The sequence below is a fragment of the Doryrhamphus excisus genome, linkage group LG17 (genome assembly GCF_037039965.1).
Source record: "Doryrhamphus excisus strain RoL-2023G ecotype Guam linkage group LG17, RoL_Dexc_Guam_v1.1, whole genome shotgun sequence".
Classification (NCBI taxonomy): Eukaryota; Metazoa; Chordata; class Actinopteri; order Syngnathiformes; family Syngnathidae; genus Doryrhamphus; species Doryrhamphus excisus.
Genome location: NC_136373.1, coordinates 6,564,513 through 6,592,061, shown reverse-complemented (window position 1 = coordinate 6,592,061; position 27,549 = coordinate 6,564,513). Strand labels below are relative to the sequence as shown.

The following is a 27,549-nucleotide window of genomic DNA, read 5'->3' as shown; positions in this document are numbered from 1 at the left end:
ATGCCTCCCTCCACTCCCGCCCTCACACACACACCATTTTGGCGCGCTCCGATTCCCGCCACGTCTGTGTCTGGCTGGGCAGGTTATGGAGTTCACTCTATTTTCACGCCGCTGATTGACATGAGTTTGGACCGCGGATTCGCTCTCTGATTGGCGGAGACAGCGGAAAGGGGCCGACAATGGGCGGGGGCGGAAACACCCTTCTTACTACCACTTTATAACCGTCCTCCCCCCCACCAGCTTCTTGTTACCAAAGCCGGCGTTGGGCTTAGTGGGGCACCGTTTGTTTATACCGTCGACTTGTACACATTTGTTTACAAAACAACGTGGAGCGGGACGACATTTTTACCTCTATTTGTCCTCATCTTGGATAAAAGCGGGGTTTTTGTTCCCACTCTATCCGGATGAAAGGATATTTACGGCATTTTTTGGTTCCTGCGACGTGGATACGACACACAGGAGAACCGCGCCAACTGGATTATAACTAAAAGCCAATATATAAAAAAATATATATTTAAAGTTATACATTAAAGGAATGCTGCTTTCCAAGCTTAACTCCCTGGCTCACATCTCCGCCGACATGCCGGCGAAGCTCCAAGTTCATCCAGGTTAGACGCCCTTCTTTTCTTGATGGGAGGCAGTAATGGCGGCAGTACTCAAAGGCGACCTTCATTCACCATTAATAGCAGTGTTTTAACATAGAAAGCACCGCATTTGTGGCTGTGTTCTAATCATGAAGGGGGTGTGTGGGTTTGTGTGTGCAGTGAAGGAGCCATTCGAGAAGCTCTACCAGGTTGGGGCGGTTCTGGGAAGCGGTGGCTTTGGCACCGTCTACTCCGGTACGAGGACGTCCGACGGAGCTCCGGTTAGTACTCACATAACGCTTTACTTTTCATTTTTGTGCTGTTTGTTGTTTTAAATGTGATTTTTGTGTTATCGTGCTGTGTTTTTAACGTGGTTTGCACCTCTTTGCTCCGATCAGGTGGCTGTCAAACATGTCGCGAAGGATCGGATCTCCGAGTGGGGAGAGCTGGTGCGTAATGTTCGAAGCTCATTTGTATTTATTTTGTTTTGTTCCACTAATAACTGACGTGGTCACGCGTGTATCTTTCAGCCTAATGGCTCCAAGGTCCCGATGGAGATTGTGCTGTTAAAGAAGGTCGCTACAGGCTTCCGCGGCGTTATCAAGATCCTGGACTGGTTCGAGCGAGCAGAAAGCTTCATCATCGTCATGGAGAGGCCGGAAAACGTCAAGGACTTGTTCGATTTCATCACGGAGAAGGGGGCTCTGCCGGAGGAGCTTGCCCGCAGCTTTTTCCGCCAGGTGCTGGACGCGGTGCGTCACTGCCACAACTGCGGCGTGGTGCACCGGGACATCAAGGACGAGAATATCCTTATCGACCTCCGAACCGGGGAAATTAAGCTCATCGACTTCGGCTCCGGAGCCCTGCTGAAGGACACTATATACACCGACTTCGATGGTGAGACGTCACCCCAGAGATTTGTGCATTGCTGCATTTGTTTACATTTTCCCCATATAGTTAATAATCGCACGTGTGCTTTGGCGCCCCCCAATGGCCAAAGATGGTAATTTTTACAACTCAAAGTTTGTAAACAAAGTCACATGGCTGCTCCCCCCCGCCCACACATGCTCCTCTTCCGCTCACACGGAAACACAAGCTTTGTCACGCTCCGTGGCACCTGATCCTTAAGATAACACACAGTGGATGAACCTGCTGCACACTTTCACAATCATGTCCACTGAATTATGTGTTTAATATTATTTCATTTTTGTTCATTTTTTTTTAAAGGTACAAGAGTCTACTGCCCACCTGAGTGGATCAAATATCACCGCTATCATGGACGCTCGGCCACGGTGTGGTCCCTGGGTGTGTTACTGTACGACATGGTGTGCGGTGATATCCCATTCGAGCACGACGAAGAAATTGTCAGAGGGCAGGTCCTTTTCCGGAGGCGAATATCTGCCGGTAAGACCCAATCATCCACTCCATTACAAATTGTCCATAGGTATGAATGTGAGTGTGAATGGTTGTTTGTCTATATGTGCCCTGTGAAAATGAATGTTTAGTTAATTTAAAGCAATGTATGTTATGTAAGCAAAGTTTTGCACCCAATATATTAATTAGCACTCTTCTTACAGAGTGCCAGAAATTGATCAAGTGGTGCCTGTCTCTCCGGCCGGCTGACCGGCCATCCTTTGAGGAAATCATCAACCACCCGTGGATGCAGAACACATCCACCTCTACGTCGTTGCCACAGACACCACAGACAGACAAGTCGAGCACAGAGATCAAGTTGCACAGCATCAGCCACGAGCCGTCGGCCTTTACACCCACTGCTGTGGCCATGGCGCGGTGATGGTTAACAAACAAGTTCGGACTTGAAAAGACTATCTAGAAAACGGCAGGAGAAAAGCACCATCCTGAAGAAAAACACACATCTTCGTGCCTCGTTTTGATTTCACATCACCATCAGACCACCACTGGACTCTAATGCAGGGGCGGGGGGGTGATCAGCCTCTGCTAAATACAACAGCAGAACACGTGCACGGACAGCACCTAGTTATGTAACCCGTTTGGGCTGCAGATTTGTTGCTCAAAAGTGCCTTCTGTGAGATTGTTGGTTAGGGGAGGGAGGGATTTTTTTGTGTGTGTGTGGGGGGGGGGGCACCTGGAAATACTTGAATTTGTGAATGCAAAACGTTTTCAGTTCTTACTACGCTCAAAGCTTTATTTTTTCCACTCATGGGCCTAGATCAGTAAAGCCTATGCCATTACTTTACAACCACTACAACTACTACCACTCCAATCGTTACGGCAACCAGACCAACCTCGCAGCTCTGACAGCATCCTGTGCAAACAAAACATAACAAAAACACTGGACTTACCTCTCCTTTGCCACGACATCTGCCTTTCTTCTTCTACAAGCAAACAATACTTTCTTTATTTCTTTACTTCATGCGTCACACCTAAACGCACACATCAATGCAAAAACAAACATACCCTTAATGCGCCATCCTCTGCTCTCCTTAACAAAAATGTTCAAACAGTGCCTCACACAGGTCTTAAAAAAATTGTCAATGTATGAATTGTATAATAAGGTATTTATTTTTGCTGTGACTCACAATGTGCTTCTTTTTCTTATTTATTATATTTATGAGAAGAATTTCGGCTGTTCGTATATTTCATTCCACAGTCACTGAAGGGCCCACCATTATTTAAAGAAGACAAAAAGGTTATTTTTTGACCATATTTATTATGGCTTGAATTATTTGTTTTTTTATATATATAAAAAAGGAGCAGAAGTGTATGTTTGTGTATGTTCTGTAAATAACTGTAAATAACTTCCCAAAGCACTTCCATGTTAGTGTATCTGAACAGTGAACGTCTACTGATCATAACCCTTGGTTGCTGTGTGTGTGTGTGTGTGCGTATGTGTGTATGTGTATACGAGGGTGTGTGTGTATGAGAGATAAATGTCAATCGAATGCATGGTTGCAGCTTGAATTGTTTTTATGTTCAGATTAGAATTGTAAGTAAGTTAAATTAGAAATTATTTTTTTATACGAGTCCAATAAATATTTTTGTAGCAATGACTCTGGAGTCTTGTGTAATTGCTTCAAAACATCCCTATCTAGTCAGAATTTCTTAATATGGATTATCATAGGATAGGTCATTTATACAGCAGATTTGGATATAAGGCGTTGCTGAGTGTTTTGGCACTGTGACATCACGTACAGGCTTTAATCACCGCGTTGTATTGGCTCCTAGGTCTGAAGTAATCAGGGGGATGGCGGCTGTGCATCCTTGTGAGTTTAATCCCACTAACAAGCTCCACACGCTCTACTGGCTTAATCTCAGACATTCTAGGTGGCAATGGTGACCAATGGGTAGTGAAGCTGCTCACCTCCATAGACGAGGTGCTGAACACATTGAATCAGTCGCCATGCTCCCAAAGGGACTCCTGCAAAGATTTACACAACAGCAAATTACATGGAGGTTAAATCTAACTCATTTTTTACATTCACTTAAATTGTGCCGTTCAATTTATAAATGCAATAATTCAAAGTTCATGCAAATAATTACAAGACAAATATGAACCAAGTGTGTGATGCTTAGATCTAACAGACTTTCCTTCGCAGCATGTTGCACTACAATTCATTCGCTGCACAAAACTTGCAATGCATCACAGGTGGTTTCTGCGAATGCCTCCGAGATCAATTTCCTTTTTCATTCGGAGAACGCATATGCATGGCAGTTCAGTGTGTGTGTGTGTATGTGCAAGTGTCTCCAAACGCCTGAAGAAGTGAGTCATCACAGAAATAGGCCGCAAGTATCTTTCATAGAAAAGGCACCTTGATTTAAAATGATAAAGGAGCCAATAAGAGCAGGTCGGCTCCATCCTGTTCCCGTAAGTCATGTAGTAAGCAGTCTTTCAGTTGCATAATCAGCTACTCATCTGTTCTGACTGTTAACTGTGGTTGGGCAATATTGACGGAAACATCGCTCATCACCCCCCCCCAACGCCCTCTAACCTTCTCATCTCTTCCTGCTTGATGGTGAAGATGCTGCAATGCTGCCACCATTCCTAGAAAGATGGTAGCTAAAATGACCTTCGGACTGTATCTCACATTTCAGCAAGCATTTCATTATATTTCTATAAGGGGCAATATGAGAGAAACGTTTTGATTCATCTGCAGGATAAGAAAGCTGACAGTCATGAACTGAAGCTCCATGTGGAATTTGTTTTCATGTGACTCAGAAAAGGAAAAAACGGCGGGTCCGTGTGACGGACTTGCCTGGACACGATAGGAGCAAGGAGGTCTGAAGGTGGCAGGAGGTTGGCACATTCATGAAGTTCTGGGAAAAACAAAGTGATCCTGTTTTTATTGGGTGTTTTCCCACACTGTTCCATAATGATATTCCCCGGCACACATGACTTAAACTGCTATGTGAGATCACGGGAATCAATAGTCAACCACTAAACTGAAATAGGCTGTTTATCAGCTGATTAAACGCTTTATTATGCTCATTTTTTGACCCTATTGAGTTGTGGACTCCTATAGAGCAGCTTCACACAATAACCAGCACATAAAGCTTTATAGTTCTTCCAGAATCTGCACCTATTCCAGCTGCATTTCCTTGGATTCCTTGGATTCATGCATGCATGCAGCCCAAACAGTCTGTTTAATTTATGGCGATGGGTTGACAGCTCCGCCCCTCTCTTCAACTGAGTGAACATGGGCCAATATAAAGCTGGACTATTCACCAAACTGTTTCTGAAACCCGACGCCAATGTTTCCAATGTTCCTTAAGAGTCAGAAGAGCAAGGTGGAAGTAACAATTTAGTGCCCTAACTGTGTTTAGTTTGTGTAAGTAATCGGAAAAAAGTGGTTGTCTGTGTAGTACTATAGAGTGTGCATACACAGAACAGAGTATTACCTGCATGCATGCACATTACAAGCTCACCGATGTCTGGAGTTGCTAATGGCCTTTAGTCACCACAAACAGTGGGTCTACCTACGTTTTTTAAACACATTTAAACACGCAAAAAAACACATTTTCAGCATATTTATTATCAAAAGTGGGATTCGGCCGCTGTCCAGAAGTCCTTGAGTGGGCTGTGAGTGTAATAAATTAAGACAGACCGTTTTGCCGGGAAGCAGGAAATCCAACGAAACACAGCTGGAATAGGTTCAGATTGCGGAAGATCTAGAAAGCCTCCTATGCAGGTTATTGTGTGTAGCTGCTCTATAGGAGTCCACAATACAAAGGGTGGGAAAAGAGAATAATAAGTCCTCTTTAACAACATTAGCTGTGAGCAGCTTTCCCAGGCCTGGCAGCGTTTCTTGTGGGACTCCAGGAAGTGAGTGTGGCCACTCAGTGTTTGTCTCGAGGATGCCTTTTGGGTTTCCAAGGTAGTGGGAGTATGTTGTATGAGCCAGGGGGTGACCCTGACTCTGTCTTTAGCTAGTTCCCTGAGCTGCTGATAGGCTGCGGGACGGGGAGGCAGCACTTTCTGCAAAGTGAAAGGTTATGGGAATGGATGTTGAGGAAGCCAGGTTGAATAGAATTGGACATAATCACAAAAAAGGCTTTGTTTGGTATTCTTGATGGTTTTGTTTAATGTCACGTACCTTGCTCTTTTATTAGCTTCCATCAAATTAAAATAAGTGCCGTTATATTGGGTAAATGTATATTAATATCTTCAACACAAGTACTTTCTGTAGTAATTTCCTGCATGATGATCCCAATGTAACCAGTACCACAACTTGGTGCAGCATATGAGTCATTCTGGGCTTAACTGATGATGACAAGTCAGCGTAACAGTTGACAGTTTCTGTTGTTGTTTGGTACCTGCCCTTCCGGCAGAATGCGAACAAGGTCGACAAGCAGGCTTGCAACCAGGTCAACCAGGTTGACCTGTTTCGGGTTACGTGTCCACTTGGAAGAATCTGGGTGGGACTATTGAGTTTCACCTCAAATATTTATGTTAAAGGTTACTGCGACCAGAACCACATGATCACGGCATCGTGATGTCTCAAAGTGGAGAGTCAACAGTGATGCTACCCTGAGGGGCGTCTTGCTGTTTTATCTCTCCCACAATAAAGAAAGCCACCGTAAACATGCACACATGACCAAGAATAAACAGGGATGTCACCTGGTGGGAAAAAACAAGGAGGAAAAACTGGTGAGAACTCGTCCGTGGCTTCAAGGAGACGCCAACCGGGATAGCGCTGCATTCCAATTGACTGACTCCACACGGTCGTGTTCTTCAAGGAGAAAGGTCAGTGTTTCCTCCCCTGACAGTCAGTGCCGAGTGAAGGCTGAGGAGAGTATTTTGGTGCTGTTAGAACACACACATGGATTGTCACACTGTCAATAAGCATGTGTGTGTCATTGCACTGTGAGTCACATGGTTGTTATTCTGTTCTTGTGCTCTCTATGCATGCTTCACCTCCACATTGAACATTTTAGAGGTGGCACTGCCCCGCCCAAATTAGCAAATAGCAGTATTGTTCTTGTGAGAACTGCTTTCACAAAATGGAAAATAGCCAAGAGGTACTCATTTGTGGAAAATTTCGTTTCTGAGCTTATTTCAAGCCAAAAAAAAAGCCAATACAGTTAAGAAAAGGCCTCTGCTGGGTCCCTCCAGCCACATCCGCTGCCTTCTTAAGCGCAGATGCAGCCGACTCCCTCTTCTGTAGTAGTTCTCAATATCAGTGTGATATCAGTGTGATATCAGAGTTCCGTTTGGTGGATGGTTGATGTGAGTATCCCTAGTGCTTATATAGTGTTGTTTTGGGGTTCTTTTCTCAGTTAAGAAAAAGGCCTCTGCTGGGTCCCTCCAGCTACATCCGCTGCCTTCTGAAGCGCAGATGCAGCCGACTCCCTCTTCTGTGCCCGAACAGGAGCTACACAGGAGCACAACAACCCGTTTCAAGCGCACTGCCAACGCTCAATCGTCACACGGCACACATCATGCAGAGTCCGACGCAGACCCGCACACAACAAAAGTTCCTCCTGCACTAAAAGTGATACATAGTGTCTCGGCATGCTCCCAAATCCATACTGAGGCGGTACTCATGCCCAAATTCTGCTGCCTGACGCTCAAACTCACCACACCGCACCAATCAAACTGACATTTTTGAGGCAGATTTTGCAGGGTGCAGAACTTATAGGTCCCACACATGGTTGTTCGTATCGGCCTATATCGATACCATTCTTTTTCACTGATATCAGCCGATACCGTTTGGTGGACGTTGATCTGAGTATCCCCAGTGCTTATATAGTGTTGTTTTGAAGTTCTTTTCTCAGTTAAGAAAACGGCCTCTGCTGGGTCCCTCCAGCTACATCCGCTGCCTTCTGAAGCGCAGATGCAGCCGACTCCCTCTTCTGTGCCCGAACAGGAGCTACAATATCAGTGTGATATCAGTGTGCACAACAACCCATTTCAAGCGCGCTGCCAACGCTCAATCGTCACACGGGACACATCATGCAGAGTCCGACGCAGACCCGCACACAACAAAAGTTCCTCCTGCACTAAAAGTGATACATAGTGTCTCTCTGTATGTCCCAAATCCGTACTGGGGCGGTACTCATGCCCAAATTCTGCTGCCTGACGAATGATCACATCGCAAGCCTCAAACTCACCACACCGCACCAATCTAACAGACATTTTTGAGGCACATTTTGCATGGTTGTTCGTATCGGCCTATATTGATACTTTTTCACTGATATCAACCAATACTGTTCGGTGGACAATTGATCTGAGTATCCCCAGTGCTTATATAGTGTTGTTTTGAAGTTCTTTTCTCAGTGTGTATCTGTCTGACTTCCTGTTTGTGTTCCTATAAGCACTTTAGTTTGTCATCCAATTCCAATTCTACATTGTTACATTTGTGACTTGTTAGGTTTTACAATTAATTGTAATACATAATAAAGAACCTGACCATGTCACACTCCACATGAGAACACAACTGAATTCTGCAAAAATGGCCTTGTGGAATAAGAAGACATTTCCTGCCTTTGGAGAAAATTCTTCGCCTTGGAGCACGCTTGCCGCGACCCGACAAATGTGCAATTACTGGTGATGAATGCGATTACAGCACTCTACCTTTGCACTTTGCCGCTCTTTCTAATCCCTGCTTCCTGTCTGCCTTAGCAAATATTTGTCATACCCTCCACCACCATCACACCCACTCACCCACACACTTTCCCATTAGCACCTCCCCCCACTGGCTTACCGTAAAGATGCTGCCTCAAACACTTCCCCATTCCTGAAAGACCCATAAAGAACCATGATGTGGCAACACTGCAGCTTCTGCTTGCTAATGCTGACAGGATGTGTGTGTGTTTGGAGATAATGTTAAACATTGTTGTGGCACCTTGTCACTATAGGAAGTAATAAAGGAGATGACTTATGATTAACTTTGGGACTTGAAAGTGATACAGGTGCAGTAAACATATTTTTATAGCGTTACAACCCAGGGCGTGGTCATATTCTTTCTAACCAATCCATTCACATTTGTTAGATTTGATAGCTCGGCACCAACAAAACCATTGTCTGATGTGCATTTTTAAAATAGCAAAATTATTATATAGTATTTAGAAATGTATAAACAGGTTTTTTATGCTCAATACAAAAATTCTCAGTTTTTAATATTGAATTAATAATTAAATAAATGAGGGATTGTGTTGTATGGCACTACATAAAATAATGAAAATAGATTTTGTTGCTAAATTTCAACATATCCAATCACCACTAATGCACAGGGAATTCATGTTGCCGATGTCCCCAATGTATTGCATTTGTTAAAACTGTTAAAACTATACTACTACATCGCAGTTCCAACATCATTCCCTCAGGGTTGTGTTTTTTCAAATATTAATGAATTAATGACAGCTGTGGTTTGGCTACTATTAGTCAAAAGACAAGTTATATGGCGTATTCTGGTCACTGGGCGTCATTAATGACACAAAACATGACATTATATTACACGTGTAGTTAGCCATGGCATGTACAAAGTGAAAAAACCCTTTGAAACCCTTTCTTAAGTTTAAAATAAATAAATTCCAGGCTAACTAGCTCACTAGCATGCTGTGAGACTTGAGTCCCTGCAGTGATCAGCCTGCACATTAGCAATGTGGTTTAAACAAAGAATAATAGAAGTGTAAAGGTGACTATAGGGGTGCTATTTTGTGTCTATGGGGCTCTAATAATTATAAAAGACGTATTTACAATATCATAAAAAGTTTTGGACCAGCCCAGGGTGTACCCCGACTCTCTCTCAAAAACAGCTGGGATAGGCTCCAGCACCCCCCGCGACCCTCGTGAGGAAAAGCAGAAGAAAATGAATGAATGAATGAATGAAATTCCAGGCTAACTAGCTCACTAGCATGCTGTGAGACTTGAGTCCCTGCAGTGATCAGCCTGCACATTAGCAATGTGGTTTAAACAAAGAATAATAGAAGTGTAAAGGTGACTATAGGGGTGCTATTTTGTGTCTATGGGGCTCTAATAATTATAAAAGACGTATTTACAATATCATAAAAAGTTTTGGACCAGCCCAGGGTGTACCCCGCCTCTCTCCCAAAAACAGCTGGGATAGGCTCCAGCACCCCCCGCGACCCTCGTGAGGAAAAGCAGAAGAAAATGAATGAATGAATGAAATTCCAGGCTAACTAGCTCACTAGCATGCTGTGAGACTTGAGTCCCTGCAGTGATCAGCCTGCACATTAGCAATGTGGTTTAAACAAAGAATAATAGAAGTGTAAAGGTGACTATAGGGGTGCTATTTTGTGTCTATGGGGCTCTAATAATTGTAAAAAACGTATTTACAATATCATAAAAAGTTTTGGACCAGTCCAGGGTGTACCCGGCCTCTCGCCGAAGACAGCTGGGATAGGCTCCAGCACCCCCGCGACCCTCGTGAGGAAAAGCGGTAGAAAATGAATGAATGAATGAATCCCAACATTCTTGGTGCGACTCACAGTTGACTCTGTTTACAACACCTCTTAGCATGCACATGCAATTATTGAGGCATTTGCTGCACCTGTAACTCTTTGAAGCCATAATATGATAAACATCCCCGGGGGATCATTATGAGATTAATTTGTGAACAGCCTCCAGCAGGGAAATCATGAAATTCCATGTCCATGCTATTAAGAGCTCAGGCTTCACTACTAATGAGTAGTGAGAGCGTGTCAGGAGTTTCTGACCTTGCCTGACTGTTCTGCCTGGATTTTTCCATCGGGGCTGTTTGGTAATGGGTCATTAATAGGAGAGGAATGATGTAGTCTGCAGTTTATAGTAGTGGTGAACTCAGATAGGTTCAAAAACAGGATGTGACCTTTATTCGTTCTGTGTGTGTGTGTGTGTGTTATCACTGGAATGTACGTAGTTGTCAAGGGATTTCCAATGTGCTGAAAAGGTCAGCACCGTGTCGGAGGCGGCTGCTGACAACAGTGGCGTGTAAATCAAATGTTACACAATGTAATAATTCCATAAGCATGTATTGAAGTCAACTTTGATTATTGATTTGATCAGTACATTATGATGCCGTTTTCAGGAAGCTCATGTGAGTTCTGTTTGCCTTCATTCGCATGTGATGACCGTAGAAATATTAGCCTGCAGCGCTATATGTACAGCGTCTGCCATTTTGTTGTGTGTACTGCACTGTAAGCTAATGAGAAAGAAACACGAGACGTCTCAGGAAAATATTTGACAAGAGATTCTTATGACAAGTTTTATAATAATTACACAAATGGTTAATAACTTACGGCCAGTTAGTTCTCAAGTCCCGCCCCCGCCCCTGGAAGTACATTTGACAGCCATGTTTTTTCCGAACCAATCTTGCTCAAAATTGCATGTAACAAATTTCCAGGCAATTTGGCTCAACACTTTAAAGTTATATGTGTGTCAGAAATGCTAATATGGTCAAACGTTGGGGGTTTAAACGTTGCTACATTTAATTTGACAAGAGCATTTTTGGGCTGCTCTTTGATTGGTCATTCTGCAAGTGAATGTCAATTATGGTAATCCCTTGTATATGACGGTTAATTGGTTCCAGACCCGACCGTGATAAGTAGATTTCGTATTTATGAATGGAATATTTTCAACACCTTGTTTATGACCTTCTAAGTATGGTTTCGAACATCATTAGAGCCTCCCAGACATGAAATAGCACCCCTAGAGCCACTTTACCACTTTCATTCATTCATTCATTTTCTACCGCTTTTCCTCACGAGGGTGCTGGAGCCTATCCCAGCTGTTTTTGAGCGAGAGGCAGGGTACACCCTGGACTGGTGGCCAGCCAATCACAGGGCACATAGACAAACAACCATTCACACTCACATGGACAATTGGAGTCGCCAATTAACCTAGCATGTTTTTGGAATGTGGGAGGAAACCGGAGTACCCGGAGAAAACCCACGCATGCACAGGGAGAACATGCAAACTCCACACAGAGATGGCCTAGGATGGAATTGAACTCGGATCTCCTAGCTGTGAGGTCTGTGCGCTAACCACTCATCCGCCATGCAGCCACAAATCTGTCATTTGAGCTGGAAATATTTGGGAATGAAACCAAGAAGATGCGGTGGATATGAAAAGGAAGTGGCAGTGAATGTCATGCAAAAGAAGCTGAACATTCTCCTTTTGGACACACACACACACACACACACACACACACACACACACACACACACACACACACAGTCAACTAAATCTTGCTGACGTCTTTACTTCCTACCTTAGGAAGAAGTAAAAGAACAAAACAAAAAGAGAGAGCAGGGTGACTATGACCCACTTCCATCCTGCTCTGGCTCACATCCTGCTTCTCTTCCCCTGTACTATGTCGCTGTGACACACACACACACATACGGTCTCAAGGGGCTTATGTCCCCAAAAAGAAAATGGGTCTCCACAATAAAGCTGAGTTGGCGGCAGACAGTGATGGGAGCTCATCTTAGCCTTTAACTATGTTGACCCTAACAATAACAAGGTCCCTACAATAAAGTGTCAAGAACTGGGCAGCACAAACATAGAAAGACAAGAACACGGTCTATTAGGGGAAAAGTAGTTTTCAATATTTTTCCCAAAATCTAGAATTAGGCAACACAAAGGTAGCAAAACAAGCACACAGTCACACTTGAGAGAAGAAGGTCAGTGGCTAAAAGGGGGCCAACCCAATGCTTGTGTAACAGGCTTATTACTGTACAATTGCTGGACGCCAGTTGTGCAGCTAAAAGGGAGGACAACAGAATAACAGGGAGCGAATTGGGTGCACGGCTGACCTGACATCATCAGCCCACTGTAAGATTCCTGCCCCACTTGTACTGGTTTTGACTGCTGGCATCTTTTCACAGGTTAATTAAAAGAGGAGGTCAGATGTAGCCTCAATGGAACACTGGCATTTGTCATGTAGAAAAATGGGATGGACACGAGTAGCTTAGCCTTGGACTGACCCCGTGACTACAGCTTGAGGGGACAAAGACACAACAGGTCTTTTTTTGTTGTTGGGCAGAAAAAAAACACATGGATTTGTTTTCTGTTTGAGATGATCTGCTGCAGATAGATTCACCATCATAAAAATAGACACACCCTGGAATTTGTCACCATTATTGAGTGAAAAAAAAACAAAAAACACAGTTTCTAGCAAGGGTTTTGCAGAGCAATTATGAGCCTGTCAATAATTTTAATTGGCAGCAATTTCAAACCAAAATAGCAATGCAAATCCCTAGGAAATAGTAATAAAATCATTTGAAAATGTGGCAATGTGGAACACCAGCAACAGGAATTGCTTTGGAGAGTTTTCATTGCATGAGTTGCAGTTTTGTTGAATGGAAAAAAAACATATACTATATATACATTTGCTTTTACTGACACTTAGTGGAGAATCTGTGACACTACACCCAAAACTGTTAGCAACTGTGAGTCATTAAAACTAGTGGAAATAATGTTCGAAATAACGAGATAAAAAATCGATATTTTGAGATACAAAGTCGAAATTATGAGATGAGAAAGAACATAATAATGAGATAATGAGATTTGTAAGAGTCACAGCAGCAGCTCTCCTGTTCAGACATGGATTGTGAGTACATTGAGGAGTACTTTAAGTGTGGCTTTACAAGTGATTAAATACTTCTTTTGCTGGTAAAATTCACATGGAATTGTACTAAGAAAACGCAAATTGGAAAGAATTTTGAGGCATCGACATAATAAAAAGGGATGTGGCTGTTCACAACTGTCTAGCCATTTTGCCAAGTGACGTAGCGACGTGAAAGAGACGGCACCTGCGGCACATGCGCAGTTGGTATCTCATAATTTCGCCTTTATTATGTCAAAATGTCGACTTTTTATGTCGTAATTTCGACTTTTCTATATGTAATTTTGATTTACCATTGGGATATTTTTTTTCAGTGGCGGAAATATTTCTTTTATATTTTTTAAAATTATTTTATATATACCATATATAAAAGTGTATAATGTACATTGATAGATTAAGAAATTGCTCCCCCGATTGTGTTGGAAAAGTCAATTAACAAATCAAATTTGCATGCATGCAAGACGCTCCCTATATGTATTCTGTATAATGCTAACAGACTTAAAAAAAAAAGATATATATAAAATAATAATAATAAGTAAATATACTAAATAATAAATAAATATACACAGGACACTGATAAATAGCCTGTGTTAAATGGTTACTTAGAGATTCTGCTTCTAACTCTTTTAACGACCAAATAACGTTGAAAATCAGGCTTCATAACACTATAAACATTTAATTTTAATATTTTCTTTAATGAAGCAGCCAAATTCCAACACTTAAAATTATAAATCAACTCTAAAAGTGAAAAGCCCGACCTTGTTTTTGCAGGTTCAGCACCTCTAACTAACAAATACATGAAACACACACATAAAACGTCTCAAAACAACTGACTTTAGTTGGTATTCAGTTTCTTTAAAGGCAGTTGGCAAGTGAAAGCATCTTGCTGCAATTGAACAAGACAATCTAAAGTGTTCTTATGGGGGAAAAGCTTTTACTTGGTACAGTTTTCACACACTGCTGCACTCTCCGATTAAGGCACGTATTTCAAGTGAAGATGGCATCACTACAGTTTTTAAGCTTAATTCATAAATGATGCACTAACATAAGAGTATCACTTGGTGGAGATACAGTATTCCTAGTAGCGTCGAAAAGCTGTTGTATTCAGTGAAAGGTCCCACTAAAGACATTGTGTGGTCTTACTATCTTTGATGGAAATCATTATTACAAAAAGTTCAACTCAATAATGTCATTTCTATGGATATACTGTACAATATAATAGACAAGGTAAAACTAAAGTTAGCCTATGCAGCTAACCTATTTTCAAGCCATTAAGAGAGTTCAGTAATTATATATGTAAATATATTTAAGTCATTTAAAATGCCTTATTTTAAAAGCAAATTAGAATACTTCCTAAATGTTGCATTTGCATAATCAAATTCTCTGCTAGTGGCATTTAGGAGGCGTTATAGTTGGTATAGTTGTCTTTCTCTGTGGAAATGTCTTTTTTTTTGTCCATTTACATGTTTATTAATTTATTATTGCTGCAGAACTGTTGTTCTGAGTGCAGTGAAATTGCAATGTATATAGAGTATTGCACAATGTCCATTTAAGAAATAAAACACTTGATTATCTAACAAATTAAACCAATTAATTGTTTGTTATTTAGTGAAATTGTTTACTTTTTCTTGTAAATTTATTATTGCTCTTTAACCAAGCAAAAATATGTTTTCCCCCCGATTAATGGACAAAAATTCCACAAGAATTATGGTTTACTAGAATATTTGATGCCTGCAGCCCTAGCTGAAACCACCTTGGGTTCTGCAGTAGGACAATGATTAAAAAAACACCAGCAGGTCCACCTCTGAATTGCTGAAGAAAAACAAAATGAAGACTTGGAGTGGCCTACTAAAGATCTGAATCCAATTGAGGTGCTGTGTCATGACCTTAAAAAGGTGCTTTTGGGAATGCATGATGCTATTATAATGAGAGAAAACAGTTCCATAATTTGCATTTAAAATATTTTTTCTGCATTACAAAGTAAAAAAAAAAAGCCCTTTTGTGGTGATGTTGCTAATATTGACAGCAATCTTGATGAAGGTGGATTTGAATGAGGTAGTGCGGTGACAGGACAGGGACTGCCACTGTGTTTTGTTGTTGTTAAAGCACAGACTGTTATGGATGGACCTTCTCAGAAAAGCAGAGGGTTGTCCAACACAGCCACTCCTGCATTTACGCCACCATCTGAGTGTTCTGAACTCTTGGTCCTGAGCAGATGGCCGACACAGTCATTCATCACCATGTCCTGACCCTTCCTGTATGGACATAAGGAGTCGTTTTTTGTAGTCTTTTTCTTTGAACAGAGAACTTTTCTACCGCTTACCTCACATAGACTCCATAGAAGCCCAATTCACTGAGGCAGTTGCTGATTTTGAGGGGGGCGTTTCTTCTCAGCAGGTAGTTCTGTATAGGTCTAGGCTGGATCTTGTCCATTAGAATGTAGGCCATCCTCTCAGAACTGTCCTTCACTCTGGCCAGGACCTCACAGATCTCTTCTCCATAAATGTTGTTCCCTTGAAAAGGGGGAGGAGCAGAAGCAAAACATTGAGTGAGTTTTTTTTGTGATGAGATAGCAAATAAGAAAATTGGAATGAACTACAAAACCAAAACCTTTAACACTGGAACACATTTGACCGTACCTCCTCCTTCTCTCTGAGGTTTCAGTACAAAACGTTCTGGTGTCGCCATCGCCATCTCGACCGTTTTGTCACCGTCTGATCCCTTTAACATAAGAAGTGAAAGAACTTGTCATCATTATGTAACAATGATATTTGTGTACTTCCTTGAGCATTCCATAGCTGTGGAGTCAAGCTTCCTTGGAAATTAGTTTGCAGCATGAACAATAATAAAAATCGCATGTTTTTGGAATGTGAGAGGAAAGCGGAAACCCCTGCAAAATATGATTACTCACCATGTCGAGAGTGTAGAGGCCGGCGAAGGTAGCCCTGAGTTGCTCCACCACTTGGGGCTGATCAGGAAAGAACCGTTCCAGAATTCCGGGTTTGGCAAGCACCTGTTGGACCTTCTTTGTTCCAGCCAGGTGGGTGCTGATATCCGGACACTTGACGGCCAGGGAACGCTCCATCATCAGGCGAGCCTCCCATGTCTACCCATGAGAAAAAGAAGAAGATGATAAACGACAAGTGAGTCGGTAAACAGGACGTAGTAATATTACAGTCATCCCGTCGCTACATCACGGCCTCGCTCTTTATTAATCAATTTACGGTTTACGCTGTGCATTATGTTGTTCATATTTGGTGTCATCTATTTATTCTCCATATTATTATTATTATTAATCTTCTTTTGTCTCTGGTATTATACTGGAGCCAGGTAACAACATTTCGTTGGCAATTTCACTGCTGTGTTTTTGTGCAATGAAAAATGGTTTGTAGTTTTTTTGTACTTGTAAAAAAATGTGTATTCAATCAACTTGTATGCCTTTATTTATCAACTCCTATACAACAAAATTGGAAAGTGGGGTTTGGCAGTAGTTGGGAAGTCTTTGGGAACGCTCGGGAGTGTGACCAATCACAGCGGAGTGGGCGTGCGAAGCAGGCCATGGGTGGAATCCATCAAAACAGTTTGAAAATCAAAGGAAACTAGCGGGGCCAGGTGCAGATTCTGGAAAATCTAGAAAGCTTTCTGCATGGGTTATTGTGTGTAGCTGCTCTATAGGAGTCCACAACTCAATACAAAGGGCCAAAATAGAGCATAATAAATATTGCTACAACTATGCCTTAGTTTACATATAGGTGCAGATTCTGGAAAATCTAGAAAGCTTTCTGCGTGGGTTGTTGTGTGTAGCTGCTCTATAGGAGTCCACAACTCAATACAAAGGGCCAAAAAATGAGCATAATAAATATTGCTATAACTATGCCTTGGTTTACATACAGGTGCAGATTCTGGAAAATCTAGACAGCTTTCTGTGTGGGTTATTGTGTGGAGCTGCTCTATAGGAGTCCGCAACTCAATACAAAAGACCAAACAATGAGTATAATAAATATTGCTACAACTATGCCTTGGTTTACATACAGGTGTAGATTCTGGAAAATCTAGAAAGCTTTCTGCGTGGGTTATTGTGTGTCGCTGCTCTATAGGAGTCCACAACTCAATACAAAGGGCCAAAAAAATGAGCATAATAAATATTGCTACAACTATGCCTTGGTTTACATACAGGTGCAGATTCTGGAAAATCTAGAAAGCTTTCTGCGTCGGTTATTGTGTGTGGCTGCTCTATAGGAGTCCACAACTCAATACAAAGGGCCAAAATAGAGCATAATAAATATTGCTACAACTATGCCTTGGTTTACATACAGGTGCAGATTATAGAAAATCTAGAAAGCTTTTTGTGTGGGTTATTGTGTGGAGCTGCTCTATAGGAGTCCGCAACTCAATACAAAAGACCAAAAAATGAGTATAATAAATATTGCTACAACTATGCCTTGGTTTACATACAGGTGTAGATTCTGGAAAATCTAGAAAGCTTTCTGCGTGGGTTATTGTGTGTAGCTGCTCTATAGGAGTCCACAACTCAATACAAAGGGCCAAAAAAATGAGCATAATAAATATTGCTACAACTATGCCTTGGTTTACATACAGGTGCAGATTCTGGAAAATCTAGAAAGCTTTCTGCATGGGTTATTGTGTGTAGCTGCCCTATAGGAGTCCACAACTCAATACAAAGGGCCAAAAAATGAGCATAATAAATATTGCTACAACTATGCCTTGGTTTACATACGGCCAAACATTCCCAAACAAAGCATCCAAATGCTGGTGACTCTTTTAGAATTGTGTGTGCTGTTCCACAGTAATTGACTACCTGTTCAGATGTGTAGTTTTGAGGCATGTATCCATGCCTGAAGTACACCACTGCCACCTCCTGACCATCACTGAAAACAAGGTATTTCAGATATTTGCATTAAAAAAAAAACAGCAGTCAAAAAAAACCATCACTGTCAGAGGAAACTTACACAAACAATCTGTTCTTCTCATCAAGTTTTCCAGATTTGGAGACCTCTTCAAAACGTTTTCTTATAGTGGTAATATTCCTATAAGGCATCAAAAGCAGTAAGATTTGAATCAAAAGAAAGATGCTTGGTGTCAATTCTCATGCAAAAGTTACCTTTTCCATAATTCGTTTTCGATAAATCGTTGATCCAGAATGTTCCGCTGCATCGCCTCCACCAAGAACATGACAACTGCTCTGCAATGAAAACAGATGCTCCAATCAAGTATGGTCTACAAACACATGGAAGCGTCCAGCACTGAGCTTCATAATAATGTTAAAATGTAACTTTTGAGACAAATATTAAATCAAACTAAACAAATGTTTATATTACAGCAGTTAATTGGCAATGAGGTGAAATTTAATAAAGTTTAAGGGTGTTTACCGATCTGATCCATAGAGCTCCCAGGCCTTAGCGATACCATGAGCTAGACCCACCGCAGGCTTGTTGTCTAAGACGCGTTGGCTCTCCTCTAGTCGTCCAGCCACCTTCAGGATGTGTCTTTGTAGCAGAAAAAAAAACATGTGGATTTATATATCCACAGTCCATATAGCAATGTATAAACAAAAACATGTGGGCTAATACTTTACACATCAGTTGTCTATTCCTAGCTGTTCATATGTTCTTGTTTCCCAGTCAATACCATTTGACTTATTGCCGTCTTTGGAATGGCTGTGTCTTCCAGCACAAGAATCCAGTCCCCAGGTAAAAAATGCTGACTGCAAGCAGAATCTTGTTGAGTCTTTGTAGCGAAATTGAAACCCAGTAGTCCGACTGTCCCGTTGTCAACGCTGCTTGAGGCGTTGTGAGGGAAACAGACGTGGCCAAATAAATATCGTTTTTCATGTTAGCTGCGATAATAATATATCACTGTAGCTTGGTTAACATACGCTTTAATTTTGGCATTATTTAGAAGGCTTTTTTTCAGGTGAGGTAATGCTTGAAGTGTTGAAAAAAATCATTTGATTTGATTTGTTGACTGAACTAAGTTATGCCGAGGTCCCATGAGTGAAAAGGAATGAATGTTATCTTATGTCATACCGGTGCACATCAGGCGTGTGTGAGGCAAGGCCTCCGAAACTGGCAGAGATTGTGTTGATCTCAATCTGCTTCAGAGACATGGAGCCGTCCTCCTTCTCGTCCAGCATGTAGTCAGATCGATTCAGACCCAAAACGATCGACTGAAGAAACAGAGAGAGAGAGACACTAGTGAAGAGAGGGCATTTAAGTACCAGTACTTAATTTGAAGGGGTGTCTGTATTGTATTAAATTATATCTCGGATATCTTGGAATAATGTGTTCTTCATCCACCATGCATAACGTGTCCAAATAACTCCATTTTAGTCTCATCAGTCCACATTTAGCATAGCTCAAGCAACTGTTTGTGGCATGGGAGAATCCATTCTTGGTACTGTTATCAGCTACTGTTAACACACACAAGTGTACTCTTTTACCTGCGACCTTCCTTCCTGAAGGATCTGTTGGTGGACCTTGAACAGCCTTGCGGTGAAATCATCCACAGCAATGGTACTAAAACATATTGTATATTAATAATCATATTATACATTTGAAAAAAAAAAAACCTTAAGATCAGTTGAAAAATTTGCATTTTTGGATCTTAATGAGGTTTTAAAATAGAGCTACAATATACAAAAGCAAGAAAGGTGTGTGTGACAAAGGTTTAAGATGATTTAAGACAGGGGTGGGCAAACTTTTGGACTCGCGGGCCGCATTGATTTAACAAAATTGACAGGGGGCCAGACTATATATTTTACACATATAATTCTAACAGTCCAACTGGAATTATTATATCTGTGTCATGCAACCTGCTATATGTTCTTGTGTCCCTTTTTTCAGGAGCACTTTGCACTTTGGCGGGTCGGATGTGGCCCCTAGGTCGTAGTTTTCCCACCGCTGGTTTAAGACCATCACTCAAAACATTGTAAAAAAAAACTCTCCAAACCAGAACAAAGTAGTAGCTCCACCGTTTGGGTTTCCAGAAATGCACACAAAAAGGGAAATAAATCTTATTCAGGCCCAAATGTGCAAAATGCATATTCTAGCAATTTTTCAACAGATGTTAAGATTTTGATTAGGTCTGTATAGTATTTGAAAAATAAGTGTCAACTAGGATTGGGCGATATTATTTATATAGTACTAGTATAGATTCTTCCAATGATAAGAAAAAGACCAGTATAAATGATAATAACAGGTTAAAATGGCAATAAACGTAGCCATGATATGCCTTTAGGTTTGTATCCTATGATACAAGACTGAATTTAAATTTTATATCTTTTTTTTATCATCATATCATGATACTTCCCGAAAATATCCTGATATACGTATATACTAAAGTCCATATTGCCCAACCCTAATTTCAACATTGCAGCCCACCAGGCAAGAGCATCATGTAGGAAGTCAGGATCCCGGCTGATCTTATCCACCAGTGTGTTGTAGTGAATTTGCACCGCCTTGGCTTGGAGGAAAACAGCTTTGGGCACCGGCGTGGGGAAGAGGGTGAAGGGAGCATACGTCACCAACTAGAATACAAAGTGAAATGCTTTAAAAGGTTATATTCTACTACTTGACCCCACTACTTTTAAAAAGGCAGTTGTCATATTATGCAGGTCTACTTTATAATTGTTGCATTAGGTCCTGCAAAGTGTCATTTATATATATATGTTTTCAAGTTGTTAAAATGAAGGAAAATTCTCACCTCTGATGAATTGGGGGATTCTTTAACCCTCATGAGGACACCGTGCACAAGCGCTGCATCTTTAGCCACTTCCACCAATTCATTAATGAAGGCTGTGTTCATCAGTAAGTCCTTTGGTATCCCCTGGGCCATTCTAATACATTTTAAATATATTTAAAAAGATAAGAAATTAATGGAAAATTCAAATGCGAGTAAATATACTGTAAATTCCGTTGCTTAAGCCACACCCAACTAAATTCCATGTCATTTCCCTCCACTTATCCAGGTCTGGGTTGCCTGAGCAGCATTCTCAGTATTCCCTTGCAGATTTTTTTTTCTCATTTACTTAACTAAATGACTAGTGGTGTGATTGGCTTAAGTTTTTAACCTTGAGTTTTTATAATTGTCTATTTTTATTGTATCTTTAATGCTTTATAAACGCAATGCTAACTATTAATAGAACATGCACTGTGTATAATGGATGCTACTTAATCTGGTTGAAACTTTATTGACTCTATGAATTGTGTATTGATCTTTTGTGACATATTTAGCTGAAGTGTTAATTATTCCAAACTTGTATTGAATGCTGATGCATGTTTTCTGGCCTCATGAGGTGAGTTGACCAAGCTGTCATTGCTGGACTGGGAGCCAGATAAACACGGAAGCCGGTTGAACCAAAACACCTTAGCAAATGCCGATTTGGCCGACAAAACACAATAGAAATCGAATTGTTATAGTGATACAAAGCACAATACACAAAGTCCTGTAATCATCAATCAGCTCTCGTCAAATAAGTACAGTTTTACTGTTAAGTAAAGAAAAACTGCATTTGTCACGACTCTATAAATTAGCCAACATGCTAACCGTTTAACACGACAGTTCAAGCATGCGCGTGTACATTCTTCCTAGCGTATGTCATTTCGTATAGTATAAGCTTTTTAAAAACTACAATTTATTTATTACAGTTTGTGTGTGGCAAACGATTAGGACATTACCTTTTAGGAGAGGGTACGACGTGATGTGTTACTGTGCGACTAGACAATGAATGTTTATATAATACATGCCGATCCAAATTTCTGGGCGACCAAGCCAAAGACAACTACTGAGTGAGATTGCGTGTTTAACCGAAAATGCATATAATAGAGCTGTCGTACCTAATAGCGCGATAAGTCTACCATATTGGTAAGCAGGCAGGCTGGGCGGGGCTAGACACACAGCAGTTTACAATGTAGTTTACAATGAAATGAAGTTGCAAGTATATCACTGTTTTGTTTATTTACAACTACTAGTGTTAGAAATCTACAACTTTTTTGTGACACATACTTGTCTTTGTTTTTAGGAAACTTGAAAAATGACAAATTTGGCCTTGTATCCGCATACGGCTGACTAACATGGCGGCCAAGCCCGTTCTTGGTGTACTACGGAAGTACTAAGAACTATACTGTCTGTTTATCGAATGTCAGCAGTTTCCCTTTCTTGCTATTGGCTCTGAGGGACTCATGTGATTTTATTCAGCCAATCATCGCCTGTTCTAAATCCCTAATGTTACTGGGCGCAGCTCATTCACCCGTAGGTTTTCCTTTTTTAAATGTCAAAATGTAACATGCTAACACATCGCTTACACCTCTCATAAATATGTTTTTTTTACTTAATTCTGGTTTAACTCTCATAATATATTTGTATTACTTATTTTACCTAAAACCTAAGAGATTAACATTATTTTTACTTTTTTTTGTTGAGCCTTCAATCAAATTCAACACTAATCACAAATACAAAAACTTTTAAAAATAATATAACCACAGTCCAATTTATTGTATTTACTTTTAAGAATATTATTAGGTATTAGGCATATTCCCACACATTTCTGTTTATTTTTCTTTGTTTACTTTTGAAATTAATTCTAACGACAGTTTCCATGAAAATATACAGGCTTATTTTTTATGTATTTATTTTAATTTTTTTTTATTTTAACAAGTCCAGTTCTAACGATGGAATGGCCGATTCCACTCCACACCACCAGAGGGAACTAAAGTCTTGATAAACACTTCCTGTTTTTTTTTAGTCTTTGCACAACTTGAATTCAACCAAGCATGGCTAAGGTGATAACAGACGGAGTGTATGGATGCAATGAAAGACGTCTCATTGCTTGTGCATGGCAAAATTAGCACTAAACTGTGGTCAAGTGGGTCGTATTATGTTACATTATTATATTATTACTTTTTTGTAGATGGCGAATGGACAGCTGTCAAGGGCCGAGGCGTTGGCGTGCTCAGGTTGCAGACACGCGTGTCATGTGATGCTCTACTCTGACACCAAAAGTCAGCTTTTTGGGAGAATTCCCATCAGGCATATTATACTGGTGAGGGAAAACATATGTAATGTATGGCTATGCATGAGTGCTAAACATATTAGCAATAATGCACTACAGGTGCATGCCTTTAATGTGTTGTGTGTGTCGTATAACAGCCTCTGTCCTGTCACAACCCACAGATGCAGATGCGCTTTGACGGTCTGCTGGGTTTCCCTGGCGGGTGAGTGTCTTCCAGTGCTGATTTTGTTTTATTCCATCATGTGCTGAAGAGTCCTTTCCCCCCCCCCCTTCCTCCAGAACACAAACACACACACACATACACAACCCCTGTCAAATGATATAAACCTTGACGGCACAGAGTAAGCATTCACACGTTGCCACCACAAACACGCTGCAAAGATAAACTCTGCCTGGCAGGCTCTACAAGGTGTGTCATGTCACATTAAAATGTAAATCCTGTTATGGTCACAGGCAGACTCTTTCATTAGCATTCAACCAAATGTGATTTGCGGTGATGCCTTCAAGAATTCATTCATTCATTCATTTTCTACCGCTTTTCCTCACAAGGGTCGCGGAGGGTGCTGGAGCCTATCCCAGCTGTCTTCGGGCGAGAGGCGGGGTACACCCTGGACTGGTCGCCAGCCAATCACAGGGCACATATAGACAAACAACCATTCACACTCACATTCATACCTATGGACAATTTGGAGTCGCCAATTAACCTAGCATGTTTTTGGAATGTGGGTGGAAAACCGGAGTACCCGGAGAAAACCCACACAAGCACGGGGAGAACATGCAAACTCCACACAGAGATGGCCGAGGGTGGGAATTGAACCCTGGTCTCCTAGCTAACCACTCGACCGCCTTCAAGAATTTTATGAGAAAATCTCATATCTCACTCTTTTGGAGGATAAGTTAAAAAAAAAAACAATTATATTAAACGTATCAATCTGCTTTCCATATAGATTTAAACACGCGGCAAGTCATATATATTGATATATTATAACCTTTAACCCTTTTCGCTTCTCACTCCTTATTCAGTTTTGTAAACCAATCACAAGAAAGCCTGGAGGCCGGGCTTTGCAGGGAATTAGAGGAGGAGGTGGGTGTAGCTATCGCCATATCAGAAGACGATCATATGGATGCTCGGCATGCCCCTGGTACCTCCCCCTCGTCACCCCGTCTCATCACTCACTTCTACGTGAAGAAGCTGGAGGAGGAGCAGATAAGGGAGGTGGAGAAAGCGTCTGTAGCCACGGCAACAGATCACGGGCAAGAGGTACTGTATGTGTGTGTGACTGATTGCAGCTAATCTTATGTTGCTGTATTACCCATTACGTTTTCTCAAGGTTCTGGGCATGGTCCGGGTTCCGCTATACACTACAAAGGGCGAAGGAGGCCTCTCGTCATTCCTGTCGCACGCATTCATTGGGAATGCTCGTTTCCAGCTGGTGGACACTTTGCTGCGTCTCAACCTTGTCGCCCCTGAGGACCTACGCAAAGCCCTCAAGCACTCGTTGAAAATGCACGCGTGCAGTGCTGCGGACCTGCAGACGATGCTCGCACTGACGGAAGCCAAGAGGGACCAGTCTTAAATCTTGGTTACTCAAGACGGGTGTAGAAATGTAAAACGGTAAAATACATATTCCTGTGAAAGTACGACACCCACCTTGCATGTACACATTTTGTTTCCTGGGTACCGGCATATTTCCATCAAATTTATAAACAGGAAGTTAAACTAGATGGTCCCATTTTTTGCAGCTACAATGTTAAAGTAATGCAGTTCCACCTGTCAGTGGACCGGTGTCCCCCAAGGGTGTGTTCTCTCCCCACTGCTCTTCTCCCTCTATACTAATGACTGCACCTCAGGGGACTCTTCTGTGAAACTCCTGAAAGGTTGCAGACAACACGACGGTCATCAGTCTCATCCGGGATGGCGAGGAGTCTACATAACAAATGGTTCTCCAGTGTGGTCCCACTCAAGACTGTGAAGACCCCTCACATCCCCAGACATAAGCTCTTAAAACTACTCCCCTCGGGTAAGTCCTAAAGGGTGTGCCAAAAAAAAACCTTGAATGTACATAAATTCTGTTTATTTTTTAATGTAAATACAGTTTTTTTTGTATAAATGCAGTTGATGTCCCAGAATTATTATATTTCGCCACAAAGACTCAAAAACATGCCTGTTTGTCTTGTGCTGGAAGACACAGCCATCTCAATGAGAGCGGACATTGTAAGTAAAACGTGTAAGGTAAAACTCCTGGGCTTGTATGTGAAATGAAGGCGCTAGGGAAGAAGTTTTGTTTTAAATAGAATTATTAAGTAATTATATCAGTGGCGTCATTAGGCCTATTTTAGCGGGGCATCAGCCCCCCTAAAATGTTCTTAAGCTCCCCTAAATAATTATATATTTTTTGATTTAATTTTTTTTTTTTTTTACAAAAAAAATCTCTGACAAATTTTATATAATAGGGCAAAAGCAGGCTAATAAGCAAGCCAATAAGCAGGCTAATACTAGTCTCCTACTACTACTGGTAGTAATAGTAATAATCATAAGAATAATGATGATAATTGATCACTGTCCTTTGGACAGAATGGTTGCAGAGCTTGAGCAGCGGTTTTGCAGTGTAGATTGTGTGTACTTGTGTCAATTTAATGGTGCTTCAGCCCCCCTAAAATGTTCTTAAACCCCCCCTAAATAATTTGATATTTTTTAAAATGTATTTTTATATTTTATTGATTTTTTTTTACAAAACAAATTTCATATAATAGGGCAAAAGCAGGCTAATAAGCAAGCCAATAAGCAGGTTAATACTAGCCTACTACTACTAGTAGTAGTAGTAGTAATAATAATCAGAAGAAAAATAATGATGATAGTAATAATAATAGGCTAATTAATAATATAATAATGATTATTATATCATTGATCACTGTCCACTGGACAGAATGGTTGCAGAGCTTGAGCAGCGGTTTTGCAGTGTAGATTGTGTGTAAAACAATTGAGTATCTCTACTAAATATGTCCAAAAGTGGGAAAATTATATATATATAAATATATATTATATATCCCAGTTCTTGTTTGTTATTTGTTTTTTGGATTTTTTTGGATTTTTTTTTTAATGTTTACTACATTCATTCTTGTCATATCCTGTGCATCTCTCCAGAATTAGATAGTTAGATAGAATTTTCATTGTCTGTCATTCAAATCCTTGGGTTTTTTTTCCTTTACTTTATCCCTGGGTTTGTAAACAGTATATACAATATAAAAAAAACACAGAGACTTAGTAGAGAACTGAAAAGATATACATTTTATCATGTATTGATAGGTACATACATGTCATATCTGCAGTATCATCCATCCTTTAAACAATAAAAAGGCCCTCATATGACATCACAGCATGTCTCTCTGTCTGCAGCAACATAGTATAAGACATAATAATAATAAAAGCTAATGAGAGAGAGAGAGAGAGAGAGAGAGAGAGAGAGAGAGCTCCCTACTCCTCTTCTTCTGGATTAGTGCATCTCTGTGCCACTTTTATGGCGTTAGAGCACGTTGCCGGGCAATCCGCGGATTAATTACGCGCGTGACATGCTATATAGCCTGCGGAAGAAGCTTTGATTCCGTGTTAAGTGTACCCTAGGTGCATATGAGGCGTCTGCACCAGATGTTGGTAACCTCCATCTTGACACAATGCTTTTAGAGATACAATACATTCTATTAGTTGTATACACATTCAATGTAGCAAGATTTGCATTGATTCATAAATACGTCGTGTAAAGTGATGAATCATTTTATGATGCTGTGAAAGATGTCGATAGAAAAGGTCAAAGAATGCATGCATGTGCTGTGTTGTGTTTACAGTCCTGTAATCGGTATAAGCTGCTTGCAAGGCTCATAGACAGGAAAT

At 41.0% G+C, this 27,549-nt stretch overlaps 3 protein-coding genes across 4 annotated transcripts; 2 read left to right on the top strand and 1 right to left on the bottom strand.

Moving 5' to 3' along the window:
- The first annotated feature begins 231 nt into the window (after window positions 1–231).
- On the top strand, window positions 232–3,616 carry pim1 (Pim-1 proto-oncogene, serine/threonine kinase). Its single transcript, XM_058084341.2, has 6 exons — window positions 232–608; window positions 765–865; window positions 983–1,033; window positions 1,115–1,481; window positions 1,812–1,988; window positions 2,162–3,616. The coding sequence occupies exons 1-6, from the start codon at window positions 536–538 to the stop codon at window positions 2,377–2,379; spliced, it is 987 nt and encodes a 328-aa protein (XP_057940324.2). The 5' UTR covers window positions 232–535; the 3' UTR covers window positions 2,380–3,616.
- A 3,144-nt stretch (window positions 3,617–6,760) lies between these two features.
- Window positions 6,761–25,987, top strand: LOC131137177 (U8 snoRNA-decapping enzyme). 2 transcript variants are annotated; one of them, XM_078797873.1, is made up of 5 exons: window positions 6,761–6,807; window positions 23,559–23,690; window positions 23,822–23,862; window positions 24,684–24,921; window positions 24,992–25,987. In XM_078797873.1, exons 2-5 carry the CDS (start codon window positions 23,559–23,561, stop codon window positions 25,235–25,237), a joined length of 657 nt encoding a protein of 218 aa, XP_078653999.1. In that variant the 5' UTR covers window positions 6,761–6,807; the 3' UTR covers window positions 25,238–25,987. The 2 variants fall into 2 exon arrangements, with proteins under 2 accessions (XP_078653999.1, XP_057940791.2); XM_058084808.2 differs by lacking the exon at window positions 6,761–6,807 and adding an exon at window positions 23,343–23,430 and having other exon boundaries at window positions 24,992–25,984.
- gss (glutathione synthetase) lies at window positions 15,075–22,494 on the bottom strand. The gene is made up of 13 exons (XM_058084340.2): window positions 22,327–22,494; window positions 21,353–21,485; window positions 21,031–21,176; window positions 20,091–20,166; window positions 19,678–19,817; window positions 19,021–19,137; window positions 18,753–18,833; window positions 18,601–18,678; window positions 18,450–18,519; window positions 16,542–16,736; window positions 16,270–16,351; window positions 15,954–16,143; window positions 15,075–15,885 (listed from the first exon to the last, which is right to left on the bottom strand). The coding sequence occupies exons 2-13, from the start codon at window positions 21,482–21,484 to the stop codon at window positions 15,762–15,764; spliced, it is 1,431 nt and encodes a 476-aa protein (XP_057940323.2). The 5' UTR covers window position 21,485; window positions 22,327–22,494; the 3' UTR covers window positions 15,075–15,761.
- Window positions 25,988–27,549: the final 1,562 nt, after the last annotated feature.